Source organism: Amphibalanus amphitrite, unplaced genomic scaffold (assembly GCF_019059575.1).
Source record: "Amphibalanus amphitrite isolate SeventyFive unplaced genomic scaffold, NRLGWU_Aamphi_draft 000508F_arrow, whole genome shotgun sequence".
In the NCBI taxonomy this organism is placed as follows: Eukaryota; Metazoa; Arthropoda; class Thecostraca; order Balanomorpha; family Balanidae; genus Amphibalanus; species Amphibalanus amphitrite.
Window position 1 is genome coordinate 169,388 of NW_024882002.1, and position 18,523 is coordinate 187,910.

The following is an 18,523-nucleotide window of genomic DNA, read 5'->3' on the forward strand; positions in this document are numbered from 1 at the left end:
CTTCGGAAATGGCAGTATACGATATTCGTGCAGAAGGCGTATGCTCGTATATAGGCCCTAGTTCAGAAGCCATGTAGAACCGTTTGTTTTTCACATTCATTGTTCGAGAATAAACTGTGCCGAAGGAATATTGCTAACATGTCTGTGAGTAGGTATCGGAATCGAACATATTTCTTATTAGAAATGCTTTTTTTTTTCCTACAGCAACAAAAATATTTTCACCATTACAGACCCATGTGATTCATAGTTGCCCATGGGATTCACTGTATCCTGACCTGAATCGAACAATTATTACCTATTGTTCGATTCAGTTCAGGATACAGTACCGAAGCAACTTGCCGAAGGGTTTCGGAACATAAAACATTTTTTTATTTTTTTTTTTTATAAATTTTGTCCGAACCTTTTGATGGGAAGGATTCACAAGGACAGAGCCACCGCTAAGCGAAGCTTGTTGCGGTGACCCTGCCCTCTACCCTCCGATCGCGCAATTCCAGTTCTATGGCAGAATTTAGAGTCCAAAGTTTAAAGGGACCCTCCCACCTTCAAAAAAGTTAATGAATTGGCATGAAAGTGATGTCGCTCGGTTCAGAAAGAGCAAAAACGAATATCTACCAAATTTCATCGAAAAATATTCACCGGTTTTCAAGATATTAGACTTTTACTTTTGTTTACTTTTTGGGATCTCCGCTGTTCCTAGCGACTTTATGTGAAAGTGCGGCATTTGTTGCGCGCAAAGCAGCATATACCACCGCGTGCTACAAAACGTTTTAGTCAAACATTTAACGGACGTTCGAAAGCCTGATGACGTCATCAGATTCCCGTAATGGTTAAGAGATAGGGACCACGCTGGTCCCACCCTGCAAGTTAAGGGAAGAAATTTCTTGAACACCATAAAGCTGCGGGGGTTGCGACCAGGATAAATGGTGGTTTCTGAGCCTGGCCGCAAACTTGGCTATCTCAACTCAAAACTAATGTTAAGGTGGGAGGGTCCCTTTAACGTGCGCACATAGCCGCGCACGGCCGGTCCCCTCACTGACTTCACCTGGCTACGGCCTGCCACCAACCGCAACCATACCTGTCAGGAGGCCCATAAATGTCAAGCGCCCGTCGCGCTTCGAACCCGGACTGTTGTAACCGGGAACGCGTGCCAGCTCTCACCACGCGGAGTCCAACGCTCTACCAACTGAGCTACGGGAACCGTAAAACATGCATGCTTTCTAAACAATTAACGTAATTTTTGACAAAATTCGTAATTATATCTTCATGTTACTCCTCTGGAGTTCCATAATTTCGTCTTAGCCCTAAGGCTTTTTATTGAGACCGAAATAGTATTTCCAATTAACAGTGATAAAACCATAAAACTATTTAGCAACAGTTTCCCTAGTATGTCAATACAACTATGACGCACTAAGCAGAATTGATTGTATTTCTTTAGCTGCGTCTAAAAGCTTGATGTATTTGTAGCCCCCTATAGCAAATAAGCCTGATTTTATGTTTTTTTCGCTTTTTGTTTATTAAATTTCAATGGAAAAATATAAAAAAAATAATTCAAATGTAAAATCTGAATATTTATTGATAAAATCCCCTATTAGAAGAAAAAACAGGTGTGAAGGAAAATGTATTCAAGACATCCGCAAGTGTCGCTAGCTGTAAGTGATGTGATAAACATTTGCTATGAAGGAAATGCGTATTTGCGTTTTGTATTTATGCAGTCTCCCTGGCGATTGAAAATTTGAAATTATATTTGTCTCTACTGGGCTATTTCTTTCCAATAATTTCAGTGCTGCATGGATTGCCAGCATGCATATCTGACATAGTCTGTGACATGATATCAATGACGTGCTTGGATTATAAATTTCGGTGAGTTTAAGCAGTTTATGTCTGGAGATAGAGTTCAATTTTCTCGTCTCCGCCTTCCTTCGCATCATTCCAATTTTAATATCGTCTCAGCACGACTTTTCACCAAACATAAAATGAGCATACTCAATTATTCACAACTATTTTCAAGATGATTATCTGTAACTGGACTAACTGCAGTGGCGGATCCAGGGGGGGGGGGGCAAAATGGGCATTTTCCCCCAAACAGCATAATTTTAACAATGCCTATGGACGAGGCATGGAAATAATCGATAAATTGTTATGGTTTGCCCCCCCAAAAAAACTCTGAGCTGGATCCGTCTCTAACTGAAGCTGGTACCAAAAGTCCAAATGTATACATGATCTCGGTAGAAGTGCGTGTTAAGCCCAAAAGTTGCTATGCATGGCCATCCAGGAAATTGAGCTGCTGTAGTTGGTGAGGCTGTCTGGCCAGTGCTTGCAGGTAGTCTGCAAAGTATCAGTATGGCAATTTCAATGAGATTTTGTCTGTGCGGGCTTGTTTGGCTGGTGTGGATTTGGTGCCATGCAGTGCGGATTTGGCTTAGTGTTTTGCGGAATTAGTTAACCCTCACCCTGGCAGGGGGGGTCGATGCGACCCCCCCTAAGGTTTTTCGAAGATAGCGTAAAAACGGCGGCGCGCAGCGCCGCCAAATTTGGCACAGCTTATGGGGCAACCTTTTTACATATGACCTGAAAATTTCAGGTCCGGGTGACCTTAGGTCAGGTCACCAGGTCAGAAAAACCGGTACAAGGTCATGGTCAAATTTCAAATTTCTTTTTGCACCTGTCCAACTCACAGTTTTGCACTGATTTTCTTCAAACTTTCAGGATGTGCTAAGTTCACCGAGTTGTATAACATATAGTTAGGGTTTTTTGAGGTCACTGACCTGAGGTCAGTTAGAGGTCATTACATCGTAATGTTAAGCCTATGGGAAAATACTAAATTCGGAAAATACTGGAGATATCCGCTTCGTTCTATCACTTTTGTGCTTTGAAACCACAGTACTCAACAGCAGGTCACTTGGTGCTTCTTTGTTTGGTGTACTTATCCATGGGTCAGGTCAAATGAGGTCAACTGAGGTCAAATGACGTTTTTGCCAATAACTTGGCACATAATGACGCTAGAGCTTAAAAAATGGTACCATTGTGTTCCTGGTGATCAGCCGAATCGAATGACATGCGATATGATGCAATTTGGTTAACTTTAACTTAATTTATTAATTTAAGTTTACTTAAAATTTAAGAAAACTTTAAGTACGCTTAAGCAAGCTAAAAAGTATATCATTCGACGCGCCTTAACGTGCTGAGTTCACTGGTGCTTTTCTTTTTGCTCTATCTTAATTAGATCAAAAGTTATAAGCGAAAAACTTTTGACCTGTTTGTAGCAAAATTTTTACATTTATACCCCCCAAAACCCCCCCAAATATTGACCTAGAGCAACCAAATTTGCACAGGGGCGAGAACTCCAGGGGGCCCACCTACCTACGGAATTTGGTGTTTCTAGGTGCCATAGGAGCCAATCGCGAGGGGGGGGGGGTCGATGCGACCCCCCCCCCCTCAGAACCCCCCCCCCCTGCCAGGCCGTGTTATGAAAAATGCCCTGCCAGGGCGAGGGTTAAGTATGGTGCGGGATTGGCTTAGTGATGGACATGAACAGACCAGATGAGATAGATGAGGTAGGTAACTTGAAAAACATTGTTGGAGCTTTGATATGAAATTCAGGTCTCAGTGTACTTTTGGGTCTAAATGAGTGTGCAGTGGTCAAAATGGACTGCCAGTGCTGGCGATCCAATCAAGCACATGGGTCGCCGGCAAGTTCCCACTCTTTGCACTGTTACAACACAAAACACACCGCCTGGCCTGGCTCTGTGAGGCGCCTGCGGTAGAGTGAGAGGGATAAGCCAGTCCCATGTCACTCCACTTTTGATGACATCCTAAGGGGGCCTTCCGCCTTAGGACAATTGGTATTTGTCAAGATAAGGTCCGATCTACAATTGTGGCGCTGTTGATATGAATTTGAAACAGCGAAAATTTTAGGTTGTAGGTTAGGTTAGGTTGTAGGTTTGTAGGTTTTAGATTGTAGGTTGGCTGGTAGGTTTGTAGGTTGTAGGTTGCTAGGTTGTAGGTTTGTAGGTTGTGGGTTGGTAGGTTGTAGGTAAAAAGGTACCTAAGTTTCGGTCAGGTTTGATTATGTTATTTGCTTTTATTTGTGAGACATGTAAGTATCATTTTTGGATTCAGGATGTCAAATAATGTAATATTGTGAAAATTATCCTTGAAATCTTCTTAGGACTTTATCTTGACATTTACCAGACAATTACAGCATGGTGCACCACAATCGCTTCCAAGGTATAGGTCTCGCAGGTTTTAGCGGTAGGCTTTGCACCTAGAAAATTTAGTGTACTTCAGGCTATATCTTTGTCATCTTAAGCTTTTAAGTGTTGAAGATGCGATCGACTTGTTGGTTCACAAGTCGGCCACGTTCGTGTAAAATGGCTTCATCGTAGATCGATTAGTTTCTGAGATGTAACCGGAAATGTAAAAGTGCAAAACCTGCCGCTTAATCTCGCGAGAGCCGCCCGCACTTGCCAACAACAGCCATTTTTGAAAATATTATTTTGAAATTAAGTTACAAATAATTAAGATATTGTAATAAAGTTGTTGATTAAATTGATACTTTATCTAAAAACTTACTGAAAAATGATTTATTCATAGAAAAATATAAGCTCGATGCATTTTTTACGCTGCTTTGCTGCTACTGCAGAGTTTTTTAAATCGTCTATATCTTCAAACCCGGCAATTTCTTAGCATATTACTGCTCTTTTTTGTCGCTAGAAAATTAGTTGGGCTTTCCATTGACATCAACAGTTGAGTGGTATGTGTAGAGTGCCATCAATAATCTTCAAATGGAGTTAGTCATTTTTACGTTGTAAAGGAATAGAGTACCGTAAGGTGGGGCTATTTGAGACAGTGGGGCTATTTGAGACAGTATTTAAGATTACTATAAAATAAAAACCACTTAAAATTTATGCTTAATTTTTTGCTCAGGTGATTTACTGCTCGATTCCACACCTCTCTGAGCAAAAATATCACACAAAAATCAAACGATCTTCATTTTATAACGATTTTAAATACTGTCTCAAATAGCCCCACTGTCTCAAATAGCCCCACTTTACGGTACCCCTTGCGAGCATCAGGGGTGACGTTACTCAGGGTCTGTCTCTGATTGGTCGGCGGAGGAGTGGCTGCACCTTCTATAGATGACCTTGGAATGAGCACGGCCGATGACAGGGATTCAAGATTTGTACGGCTTATGGGAGGGCCAGAAAATCACTGCTCTGCAGCTACAAGCAGTCAACTGGAAACAATTTATTGGGTACATTCGACGCAGCCAATAGGTTGTGGACGTGACAGCTGAGTTTGTTGCATTCGTGAATGAGATGCACTCGGCTCATGCTAGGGTTTGGCGCTGTCGTTCGGTGGTAGGGCGTCGAGCCGTAATCGCCACGCCATATGTGGAAGGCTTTTGATGTCAGTTACATGCATACATAGGTACATACGATGCGCATGGCTGATGGCAGGCCTTGAGGACCACCGGCTAAGTAGTCAAATCCGCTGTGAATGACCTGTCCATCAGATTTGTTGTTTGATAAGCCAATGACCTAACGAGAAATGCCAAAATTGCATGGTTGTGATGGGCCCACTTTTGACAGGGCCTCCTCTAACATACCCACTGGGTGGGCAATTGTGGTGACTGGGTGGGCATTTGGGCAGTCACCACAATTGCCCACCCAGTGGCGTCGATTTGCCCACCCAGAAGCAAATGCAAAAATTCTGGTCCGGCCGGATGTCCGGTACTACCTTTCTGGTCTTAACCCGCGCCGGGCCGGTGCTCTGAGATTCCGCGCCGGGCCGGGGGGTGTCTGAACCCCCCCCTTCTAACTCGGCTCCTGGGCCACGTAGCGACACGCGGTAAGCGGCAATCGAATTTGACCTTGAAAGGTCAACTTGAAAATTTGACCTCAGGTCAAGGTCATGACCTAACCGGGAAAGGCCATGTCGCATATCAGTCGATCCGCAACGTCGAGCCGAACACATCTAAGGCGTTTCCAGCGCTCTAGCACGCCTCTATCAGAAGTTATTAGCGAAAAACTGTTAGATTCTGTTCGTGACCTGAGATGACCTCGGGGACATAACAAGGGGTCACAGTTGCCATTTTCCGGTTCAGTGTGTCAATTTTACCTGAATCTCGATGTTTGAGAGTGTCTAGAATGGCGTTCGTGCAAAACAGACGCTTTTCAATTTTCTCCCATAGACTTATAATGGAGAGGCCGCAAAATTGACCTGACCTTAGGTCAACGATATCAAAATTCCGAGATATGTATTTTATAGATACTGTTGCTCTTATGAATCGCTGAAAGTTTCAAGGCAATCGATCAATCGGTGTAGCTATGACGAGCATTCTTATTTTTTTCTGAGGTGAGGTCACTTGGCGTGACCTGGTGATCTGACCTAAGGCGACCTGGGTCTGAAATTTTCACAACATGTGCGAAAAAAAGGATGCACAAACAGGTGTGCCGAAAACGGTGGCGCTCCGCGCCGCCGTTTTCGAGATATCTGCGAAAAACCGCAGGGGGGGGGGGTGTTCAAACACCCCCCCCGGCCCGGCGCGGGTTAAGCAAACTGGATGCTGTTTGAAGGTCAAAAAAAGTTTTCTGGTTGCCCGATATTCAGGGGCGTAGTCAGAATTTCCTCAAGGAGCGGGCCAAACGCACAGGGGCCCAAAATGATCCCCTCAAAATCCAAAAAGCCATCTGGTTGGATCCAATATTTTTTGGAGGGGGCCCAAATAAATAGAAAAAATATTTATTAACAAAAAATATTAGAACTGAGGGGATAAGCCGTCCATGGGCCCTGTTAGATAGGCCCACGAATAGCTTCATAGAGTCGCCAGTCGGTTTTGAGGGCGGTCTGAGAGCCCGTAGGTCGGATGAGGGTTCTTCAGACCGTCACAGGCCCCTACAGTGCATGAGAGCCTCGTAACCCGTCTGAGGGTCATATAAGCCGCCTAAGGGCCACTAAGACCGACAAAAGCCCTCCTTGCACTTGCAGAGGCCCAGTCATGCCGACGGAGGGCTCTCTTAGACAAACTAAGGACCCGTTCAGGGCAGTTGAGGGCTTCCTCAAACCGATAGGGGCCCCTCAGATCGACAGTGGATCCGATCCGAGCTCCCTCAAACCGATATAGGGTCAGACCAACAGTCGGAACGCATTGATTCTGTTTACACACCGTTGGACCCAAGTTGGACCCATCCCATCCAACTGGCCCCCTGGTTTCAATAGGGCCCCAAGGCTCTAAAATTGGGGCTCTCTTGGCCAAAGTATAACTACTTAGCTGTGTCAAAGGATCTGCCGCAGGGGCCTTTGCGTCGCCAAGGGCCCACTGTGTCAGCCAGGGGCCCCTATAGAATAAGGACCCCTAGCTTCCGGGGGGCATGGTCCCTTTGGCCCCCTCCTTGGCTATGCCACTGCAGGTGACAAGCGTTCTTCCAGGCGACCAGGGGGCAGCGGCCAGGCGGCCAGGCCCCCAGGCGACTGCAGGGGCCCCCAGGCGACTAGCCCCCAAGCGACCGGGGCCCTCTAGGCGACCAGGGGCCCCAGGAAACCGGGGGTCATCGGATGAGTGCAGGGGCCCTTTTGGGTCATCAGAGGGCCACAGAAATGAAACTTCGATGTCAATTTTCTTCCGAGTAAAAGACGTTTTATCCAGTGTTGAAAAAATAAATATCCCGGGGCCTGAGGGGCTCCCCCATGGCGCGTTTTGCGCTCAAGGGAGGGGGCCATTGCCCCCGTGGCCCCTCCCCCTTGGCTACGCCCCTGCCGATATTGTTATTCATGGACAAAGCCAGCTAAATCTCTAAATATGGCTGAGCTAAACAAATAAGCAAGAATCATTACCGGTTCGGGTAGCCTTTACTACAATGTATTATGTTAGTTAGCCCTCGCCTGGTGAGGGGGGTTGATGCACCCCCCTAAGGTTTTTCATAAATAACGTAAAAACGGCGGCGCTCAAATTTGGCATACCTCTGGGGCAACCTTTTGGCACTTGTCCTGAAAATTTCAGATCTCTAGTCTTTTCAGGTCAGGTCACCCCAGGTCACAAACCCCGTACAAGGTCAGGGAAAAATTGGACTAGTTTAGCGGCAACCGAATGCCAGAGTTTTTCGTTGATAGCGTGAGTTCTATAGCACGTAGCGCTACCAAATTTAAGACACGACTCGGAGCATCTGTTTGTCACTTGGCCTTGGAGTTTTAGGTTCCAGTGATCCGAGGCCAGGTCACAAGGTCACAAAAACTGGTACATTGTCAAAATAGCAAGAATACCGAATAAGAATACCTACCACGCAGTTTGCGGAGGGCTGTACATGTAACCCTGGAACGAATCGCTCGAGCATCGCTAACCATAAAACATACGACAAACGTTAACTTTGCAAACTATCATCTTATTTCCAATAACGGCATTGCTTATTTCGCCTCACCACCGCCCCCCCCCCCCGGTAACAGGTTTTGAAATTGGTTGAACCCCAAAACAGTGGCTGGCTTCGCCCTTGGGCAGGGGAGTAGCGAAAATTCTGCCCACCCAGTGAAAAATCCTTAGATGAGGCCCTGACTTTTGACATTCATATTTCTATTTTGGTGACTGTGGCCAAGTTATCAAGCCATTTAGCTAAATGGCAGTGTCAACACCATTAGGGTAACCATGATAGTACATCGCTTAATAATCACCCTGGATGAATCGCCAGGAGCAGGTAGGTACCGGATAGGATTATTGTATTGGCGTGACATGCTTTTTGTTATTGTCCTGCAGTGCGTATTTCTCGCTTCATTTCCATACTAGGTACTGAGACGGCACTCGGCAGGCTTGTGGCTCATATCAATAATTGAGGTCAGTGCGTGAGTGCAGCTTTCAACTGCACTCACGGCCAGGAGTGAGTGCAGTGGGTCACTTGTGCGGGTTCGGTGCGGACTTTTTTTTGTACTCTCAGCCGGCTTGGGTGCGAATTTTCCGGCTCTGTTTGAAGGATTGGTGCGGATTTTGAACTTGGCCTGGTGCGCTTCGTCGAACTGCGAGCCACACTTTGCAGACGGGCTTGCAGGATTTCCTGAATGTTTTTAGGAGGTCGGCGAACCATTGTTATTTGTTTGTACACACAGGCTGAGGCATAGGCGGCTACTAGCAAGTGCCATGCAGTATGATAGAAGGCATGCAGTTGGCCTATTTGTTACTAGATTTGCTGACCCATTTATTTAGTCATGTAAATATTATCAGATTTAGATATGATTGAAAAAATACCTCCCAGACCCAGTCCTCCCCGTGACCTAGTGGATAAAGCGTCCATCTCCTAACCTGGTGGCAGCGAGTGCTCAAGAGTGCCACGTCGCTTAACTCGCGTTTCTCTATTCAGCCAGCTGGTAACTGGCGAGAGAGGGCCATGGTAGGCCTGAGAGGACCGTGCCAGGCTCTAACTGCTGGCTGTACATTAAACTTTTGATTCAAATTATCACCATTGAGCTGGGCACTGGCAAGGTTGGGTGGTGGCTGGTGGGTCCATGGTGTCATTTGCAACAAACATTGCTTAGCGGGCATCCAGTCCCGCAGCACCCTATTCAACCGTTCGGACAAATTTGTAAGAAAAATTAGGAAAAATATTGATAATCTCATAAGCTCCACAATGCACTGTGATAGCTGTCATGCCCCACATTCCACAAATATGCTTATCATGCAGAAGGTTTCTGAGCTATGAACATTGTATATCATTGCTGGAATATCCAGGGTCCATGCTTTTTCAAGCAGCTGAATTTGCTCTAGAAACAGATTTCAGGATTCCACTCAAAATCTGATAAAATTGTGTAGATGGTGTGAATAGTTTTTCCTGGGTGATCTTGACGTGTAGCCTAGCTTGTCATGTTTCTTTTTTACAAACAAAATTTAGTTTGAAAGTGGGTGTATTTTCTTGTTACCTAGGTATTTTCAGGTTAAATGTTCTTATTCAGGTTTTCTAGATTTTCTCTTATAGCTTCTTAATGTTGAACAATTTATTGTTGCATTATCCATGCAAGCTCAGTGAACAACTGATGGATTAGCTAGCTATAAGTTTGTGGATAGTATTTGATACTGTTTGACATATTTTGTTTTTACAGTTTGAAACCTGAATAAAGAAAAGAAGAGGAACAATGGTGAATTCAGTGAGTAACTTGTGGTTGTTATAATGCATGTTATCAATATGGACTACAAAGCATGGCAACAGAGCTCGCTGGCTTAGCTGACAAATTTGCATCGGTCCATTCAACCCGGCTGGAAATTTGCATCAGTTCGCACTAAACAAAACCCACAGTTTTCACTATGGGTTTTAGAATAATGTGCTAAGCTCCAGTAAACAGTTAATTACTCCATGTCTGACTGTTTATCCCTTGTATGCCATTTTCTTGGACAAGATTATGCTAAGAGAGCAGTTAAGTATTAGAACTACCAATCTTTAGCCTGCACTGCTCCATAGCAATTTTCATTTTTCACGATATGCGACACCAGAGAAAATCACATCGCCCTGTGCACAGGCTGAGAGTAAGGGAAGACAATATCTCTAAAGGTTTCCATGCTTTGTAGCCTTTGTTCCAATCTGTGTTTTCGTGTGTACTTGCCATTTATGCCTAGTTTATATGCTGCATAGTTTTGCATTGAATTTATTATTGGTTACTTTATTATTGACATAATCTGTGGTGGTGTTCACATCCTAACACATCAAGGCTTCGAGAGTTGAGATTCGATTTCCCTGCCAGTGACCCCAACCCATCTTTTAGGCATCATATAGAAAATGCAGGCGATTCCTGTCCCATAGCACGACTATTCTACTCAGTGCTCAGCTGACCCTGCTTCTGTCTCATGTCACACAGTTACCCTATGCCCTGCTGGCCCAGTCCCCTGTCCTCCCGTGTGGTACACCTGATACCCCGCTGACCCTTACCCCTGTCTCCCTGCCCCACACAGCCAGTACAGGTGATACCTTGCTGACTGCCCCCGTCTCCCGCTGCCACACAGCCAGTACGAGTGATACCGTGCTAACTGTCCCCTCTCTCGTGTCACACAGCCGGCGCAGCTGATACCCCGCTGACCCAGTCCCCTGTCGTGGTACATTTGATACCTGCTGACCCTTCCCTTGTCCCCCTGTCCCACACAGCCGGTACAGGTGATGCTGGAGCTGGGTCACCGGGCCACCATCCGGGACCAGGTGACCGCTGAGGGCTTCACCCACGACTGGTGCGTGTTCGTCCGCGGACCCGACAAGTACGACGTCGACGCCTTCATCGACAAGGTCGTGTTTCAGCTGCACGAGAGCTTCCCCAAGCCCAAACGAGGTGAGAGCAGCGCTCCAACTGGTCAGTGTTGGTGCAGTGGAAGCTACCCAGTGTATCTGTTTGGCTCTAGAGCCAGTGCATGGATGTCTTATATTTCTCATTACAACGCTAGATGCTGGTAATTTGTGGAAGCGTTCGTGGTTTCCTACACCTTTTTCAGTGTTTTTTTTTATAAGTCTATGGCTGATAACAATTGCATATTTTGCTCATAAATTATAGCTATCTTTACTGCAGTAATGCGGTTGGTGCGGTAAAATAATGGGCGGCGTACGTAACGGTGCTGGCTGCCGTACTTGTGTGACCATTTCCATACTACTCTCCACCCTCTCGTATAACTACTCGCCCTTATGTCACCTTGCAGTGAAGCACGACCCTCCGTACGAAGTCCGCGAGTCGGGCTACGCCGGCTTCATGCTGCCGATCACCGTGCACTTCAAGAACAAGGAGTCAGTGACGTTCAACCACGACCTGGTGCTGCAGAACAACCAGCCGACCACCAACGTGCGCAAGGAGAAGCTGACCTTCCAGAACCCGACAGACGACTTCAGGAAGCTGCTGTTCCGCGGCGGAGGGGTGAGTACCGATGACGGGACTTCAGGGAAGGGAAAGGAGGGGAGGTAGTGAGGCTCGGGAGGCTCACCGATGGCAGATACATGTGAGGTCGACCACTGACGGTCACCAAACACAGTAATAGGCACTGTAAATAACAGCAGAGCTGCAGCTGGTGTCGCCCTGGCGATTTTTCTTAGTGCTTAGGTCGTCTCGTCATCCCAGGCCGTCCTACGTCTGACCTCTGCTATTTGCGACGGTCCTGGCTGAATGCTGTTACTCTTGCTAGTGGTGGATTAGCATGCTTGTCAAAAGTTCCGCCTTTTTAGCTGGTGGGCGGAAATGTTCGTAGGGTCATTTTTTACAAGTGGAATAGTCCACAATATTACGACTTCTTTAGTGTGGGTCAGAATTAAGCGGGAAATAAATTTAAAGTTGCTGATGTATTTTTAGCACGCAACTCGCAAGTACAACTGAGAGATCTAACGTTTAAACATTTCTGGAGAAAAGTCACAAGTTCTTGAGACAAGCGGCTGCAGAGTTGGGCGATGCTATAGATGAGGTGCCGTCTCCCCACTTCTGTCTTCATGAATAGAAGACTTATCAGTGTCCTGCAGGGGTAGAGCGGGGCGGAAGAACAGTTGGCCAGGATTTGAAAGAAATGTGTCTCCGGCTGTCCAGTGTCCGGTGGTGTAGCGAATTTCGTGGAGGAATCTCACACAGTGGGCTTTGTGTAACGGAGTCGGTTGGCCACCGCAGGTTTTCCTGTACGTCCAGTATGCATATTTTTTTTCGGCCGGACACAGCGCGCATCGCGAAGTTGCTAACTTCTTGGAGACGTCGTATGCTTCTGCCTGACCCCTCCACAAACCGAAGGGTAATGGGCTTCTAGCAGACGTGTGAGCGAGCCAGGGTTTCGACCATGGTTGGCAGGAGTTCATGAGAGGTTGACTAGGGACGCATGTAGGACGTCAGATGAGAACCGTGCAGTATTTTTTATTATTATTATTTTTTTTTTTTTTTGACGAGGGCTGATACGTGTACACGTACAACGTCGTCGCTTGTCTTAGGTGGTGTCGCTTGTGGTGCTTGTCGACCATATTGCGCTAATTCGGTGCTAATTGGTTTAGCATGTGGTCGCTCAAGACACAACAGGGTAATTCCATATTCCATTTATCCCCTCCCTCCCAAGAAAACTTGGAACTTGACGCTTCTAACCAATAAAAATGGTAAAATTGACCTTGTGCTCATAATATCAGATAAATTAATTGAAAAAAGGTCCAGGACCTTTTTTCAATTAATTTATCTGATATTATGAGCACAAGGTCAATTTTACCATTTTTATTGATTACAATCATGCTCAAAGAAACGTTGTACCATATACAACTATGTGAACCAGCTTCTAACCAACAGTAATCGTTGATCCGGTATAGATGAACAAAACAAAGAACGTTAAATATTTTCTTTTGTATCACCGGTTCAAAAGTGATGAACTGAAATTTTGTCCTTTTTGCCTAAATTTACATCAAAGGTTTGGATTGAACTGATCGAGCGCATAGTTAGCTTTTCGCGCAGGGTCGCCCTCCACCGTCCGATCGGGAAATTCCGGTTGGGAGTATATAGAATTAGACGTTGAACGAGTGTGTCCACATAACCGGAAATGGTCGTCTGTGCCACTCGCTGATTTCAACTGGCTGAGACTGCGCCACCAACCGCTGACAACCCTCGTCATGTGTAACGATCTCGGGAGTGACTTGAATTTGGACTCTCGTCTCTCTCCACCAGGAATCCAACCATTTACCAGTTGGGCTAAGGAATGAGCAAAGCTTTTTCGAAGCTCAAAAGTTTTCTCAAAAGCTGCGATGGTAATATCCTTTCGTTACCATCCATCAGTCCTGCCTTGCACGCCAGTCAACCCGACCTGCCATCTACACAACCTGTGGCAGACAGGAGCGCCACCTGCAGTCGGTCTCCGATGCACCGTTGCGGTGCGTGCGGCCCTCGGCGGCAGCGGTGGCTGCCGGTGACGCGGCCAAGGCCGTCCGGGTCGTCAGCGGCGCTCGGCCCGCCTTTCTCCCCGCTCCGGCGGTCCCGACCGGTCCGCCGGTGACGCCTTGGCGGCCGCTCAGGCCTGCCTCGGGACCGGCGCGGCGCCGGGCCGGTGAGACGGCATTCCTCTCCGCGAGCCCGCCGCTGCGCTGAGCACGCCGCTGAACGAGCACGCCTTACGACGGAGTAGCCGCCGTGGTCTCTACCCATCTGTCGGGTCCTACATACGCCGCGGTGGGGTCTTCAGCACAACAGCTGACTGAGGGTATTCATTCCTGTATCTCTTTCTCACTCTCACCACGGCTGCCGCCTCCCCCGCTCTTCCTCTGCTACCGCTGCTGCATCTCACCAGTCCACCACTCTCCTAGTACCTCACCGGCCGCATTCCTGCACGCGGCTCCCCGTGCAGAGCTGTTTTCCTATCAGGGACGCACGCTCCATCATTGGCAGACCGCGTCCGGCCTGCGAGCAGCTGATCCCAGGTGGGCGCGCTCGCTGCATACAGAGTGCACCTACCTGTACCGGCTGGCCGTGGGATGTTGTTCTCGGCTCTAGGCGGGTGCCGCTCGGGTCTGCTCGTCGAGGCTTCAGGTTTATCCACTGGGTTTGGTTAGGTTGGGGCGGAGAGTGTCCGGCAGGACTCGACCGGGGGAGGGGTGATTATGATAGATTGCTGATAGGACTGGTGGGGAGGTTGGGTTCTGATGTGGCGGATTGGAAGGTGTACCGGGCTCATTATGCTTTGGTGATGGGGTAGGGGAGAGTTGGAGTTTGGTAGGCTGGTGGTATAATCCAGCCATTTTTAGGGGATTGTCTACTGGGATTAGGCACTGCTATGTCTGGGATTCACGCAGTCCAAGGCAATATGAAGAGAAAGCCAAAGTCTGGGCTCAGCTTCAGTTTAATAGCCAACCATTTGCTGTCATGGCTGTGAATACCTGCTTGATGAATTAATATTGAACACGTTAGCTTTCGTATGCTTAAACATGGCATTCATTTCTTTATGGGCTTCTCTTGGTAAAGGGCATAATTATCAAAATGATCCTAAATACGGAAAATATCGACCGGACTGCGGCAAGTATATTTATCTAAGTCTTTTAATTAATTGATAAGCATCCTGGAATATTCTTTTAGTTGCTTTTTGTAGTCTTGCTAGTGCTCTGAGTGCACCTGCGTTAGCTGTCGCATTAAAATGAAACTTCATGAGCCACAAGGTCTTGATCTGTTACCATGCCAGCCTGTCATAAACGATATATGTTATCGGATCCTGTGTGTACATTGCGTGCACCCACTTAAACACGCACCATAAACTCAGCCCGGGTGCACGACACCGCCGCGTGCCTCTGTGATATCTCTGAGAGCGTCCCACCCGCGTCTGGTATCTACCGGGTGACACGGAGCTCCGGTGTACGCTTACACCGCAGTTTGTCCACGGAGGGTGTAAAAACTACCCCGTCCCACCGCGCCGCGTTGGGTAGGTCGGTGATAGGGTAGCCGGGCTGCAGCGGGCCGGGTCGGCTCTGCTGTCGGATTATGCACGCTGCAGGGGGTTTATGGGGTGCCGGGTGGGGCTCACAGGTCACAAGTGACCTCCGGCATAGGGGTGGTCTAAAGGCACTGAGTTGGGTTCTGGGTTTTCTCACAAGTGACTTTTGACATAGGGAGGATGGCAAGGCACTGAGCTGGGTAAGGGTATTTCTACGCTTCGTTCGAGCTCGCAAAGGCGTTGTTGTGATTATGGGTCTATGTATTGTGCACTCCAACAATGCCTTTGGGTGAGGAAAAGCCCACAATACATAGCCGAAGACGAGGGTATGTACATTGCACAACGCATCAAGCATGTACGCGAAGCTGCACAATTACACGAATGATAAAATACAGTCGCGTCGGTGGCGGAGGGGAGGTGGATGGCGAAAAGCAGGAAGCGCCGCGCTCAGCCCACGGCTCAGTGGCTGACTGCTCTCGGCGGCGCTGCGAGCGCGAATGACCCGGGCTCGGGTCATGCGGACCTGACGAGCGGGCGGTATGACGCAATTACATGGGCGGCGCTCGCCCTCACCGCGGAGAAAAAACATTATCAGTTGACTTATAATGTTACATTTATCGGGCTCACTTCTTGCAAAAAGAGTGGGATGTCGACAAGCAAAGAACTTATTCCGATTGCACTTGCGAATTCATGACCTCACCCTGACCCTGACCTGACCTTGGCCTGACCTTGATCAGACCCTAACCTGACCCTGAGCTGACCCTGGCCTCATCATTTCGGAAACCGATCCGATCACTCTCCTCCGCCCCATTCACCTGTCGACCTGACCCCATCCGACCCGACCTGACCCCGTCTGACCCACGACCGACCTTCAGCTTCCCATCCCTCTCTCTCCGCTCTGCCCGCCGATACCTGGCTACCTTTCACCTCTCCGCGCGCCCTTGTCAGCTGTGCCAGCGCCCGTTATCTCGGGGAAAGGCGGCCCCACGGCGGCTGGCCTGCGTGAGCCAAACTGGGACATGAGACGGACGAGTCGGAGGATGGATGGTGTAGATGAGTTGGTGCTGGGTGTGTTGGAGGGTTTGGTAGGTAGGAAAGGAGAGAGAGAGAGAGGAGTGTAGGGGTTATTGATGGATAGAGGGAGCAGGTGTGTCTACCGGAATGCTTGGCTCAGTTTGGCTGGGAAAGCTACTCTGCATTGCTCATACATATTCATTTAATGGTGCTCCAGGGCGGTCAGCTCGCCTTGGACCAGTTTTGGGGAATGGAATTGTGCTCAGACATTCATGGATTGTATGGAACATGGACAAACGGGCTGCACAACGAAAGTTTGTACCGCCAAATGTGCTGGTGCGATGACGAGCTCTGATTCTGTCACTGCTGACGACGAGTGACGTTCATTGTTATAGGTATCACTCAATACAACTGACAGTTGGCTGGCTGCAGGGCACCGTCAGTTGCTGCAGCGAGTGCATCCCTTTCCCTTTCGCTTATTTCGCTGACGATCCGCAAACCAGCTCAACCCTGGAGAGGGCTTACAGGACCGGCTCTCTGGCGACGACCGTTGTACCGCCGGCAGCGGGACACCGCACTTACCGCAGAGTGTCGTCCTTTCGCTGACATATCGCCGTTAGATTGGAGGTCGTCCAACGACGTAAACGCTGGAGGAGAGCAGCACCGCTGTGCGGGCTCCGGTCGACGCCCCCTGACGTCTCCGCCCTTACCGCTCGCCCCCTCCACAGCGGGTGCATGCTCTACACCTGCTTGTGGCCTCGAGAACCAGCTGAAAACGCAGTTTTGTGCATGTGATAACGCGGTCGTTGACTTTATTCGGCCGTCACGACTGGTGATCCGCCATGGTGCGCGCTGGTCGATCAATTTTAACATCGCTACTGAAGGACGATCTGATAGTGTCTGGCACGCAGGGCGGACTCTCAGCTGGGCGTCTCCTCTGGTTCATAATTAACCGTCAGTGGTAGGGCGGTAATGGACACTGACGCTGCGTGAGTGAATGTGACGTTCTTGCTTCTCTCGGCTCAGACAGGAACTGAAGGCACGTGGGTGGCCGTATCACCGCACCACCCCGCACTCGAGCGAGTGTGAAATCCGTTTGGTGACGTGAGGAGGCCATTCAGTTTCGCCGCCCGGTTCTGTTGACTGAGACGACACGGGACGATTTAGCGGCCATGTGCCGGCTCCGGCCGCCCTGTGCCCGACAGATAGTGTCAGTGGCAGGTCTATGGGCCATTTGACGTCGTCCCCGGGCCGTTATAGGCGGACGTCACATACAGTATGGGCTGATGCTCCACTGACGTCACGCAGTGTATTGGCCTGTGCTGCCATTGACGTCATATGCAGGATGGAAGGCTCAGCACGCTTCCTGCGGATGTCGGTATCGGTGGGGCTGAAATGGGCAGTCGATGATTAAACGATTTGGGATTTCACCGTAAAAACAGCTATTGGATAATTAACGATTATTTATTGTACAATAGAAAATTAAGCTTCAGTACCTACATTTTCCTCTATTTTTTTTTTATCATAAACCTCCATATGCATTGAGCATATCGTTGTCCTTGTTCGTCCTAGCCATAATTCTATCGAACAAATGCTCGAGGATAATAATTAATAGATGTTTGCCTTTATTGTCCAGCGTATTCTGAAAGAGGTTATTTACCAACACTGTTCGCGAGAGTCGTACAGTTCACTCGTTCAATACGGAAATGTTCGTGCGTGCTCGTGATCGTTCACTCGTTCTCTTTCGTCACCCGGAGGACCATAAAGTTATTGTTCATATAAGTAAAAGTCTATTCTTGAATGAAACGGAAACGATTAAAATGCACAAAATACGGCGGTCACAAATGCGGTTCACTGAATCGTTCTCGTAGGGCCACGTCGGCCGCGTCGTACGTAAGGCCACGTCGGCCACGTCGTGCACCGGGCCGTCGCGCACCGGTGGAGTCCCGTCGAAGACTGTCAGGCCCCCGTCCCGTCTCAGCCCTCGTGGTACGCACAACACGTGGGCATGAGAACCAGGACAGGGGCCAGATGACACACATGTGAGCGGCGTGGCGCGGCGGACCGACCGCCGCGCTCCGAGCGCCGGCCGTCTTTGCGAAGGTATCTAAAATGCCTATTTGCTCGCTAACA

The 18,523-nt window shown here is 48.3% G+C and overlaps 1 protein-coding gene across 2 annotated transcripts in view; it reads left to right on the top strand.

Annotated features, from left to right (window-relative positions):
• The first annotated feature begins 1,649 nt into the window (after nt 1-1,649).
• The window catches only part of LOC122392949 (protein AF-9-like), a 55,460-nt gene continuing 38,586 nt past the window's right edge, over nt 1,650-18,523 (top strand). Inside the window, exons 1-4 of one of the 2 annotated variants that reach the window (XM_043388332.1) lie at nt 1,650-1,860; nt 10,081-10,125; nt 11,115-11,292; nt 11,654-11,865. In XM_043388332.1, coding sequence (XP_043244267.1) covers nt 10,114-10,125; nt 11,115-11,292; nt 11,654-11,865 — 402 coding nt within the window. In that variant the 5' untranslated portion in view covers nt 1,650-1,860; nt 10,081-10,113. The remainder of the gene's footprint in view (nt 1,861-10,080; nt 10,126-11,114; nt 11,293-11,653; nt 11,866-18,523) is intronic. The other variant, XM_043388333.1, reaches the window with a different exon arrangement.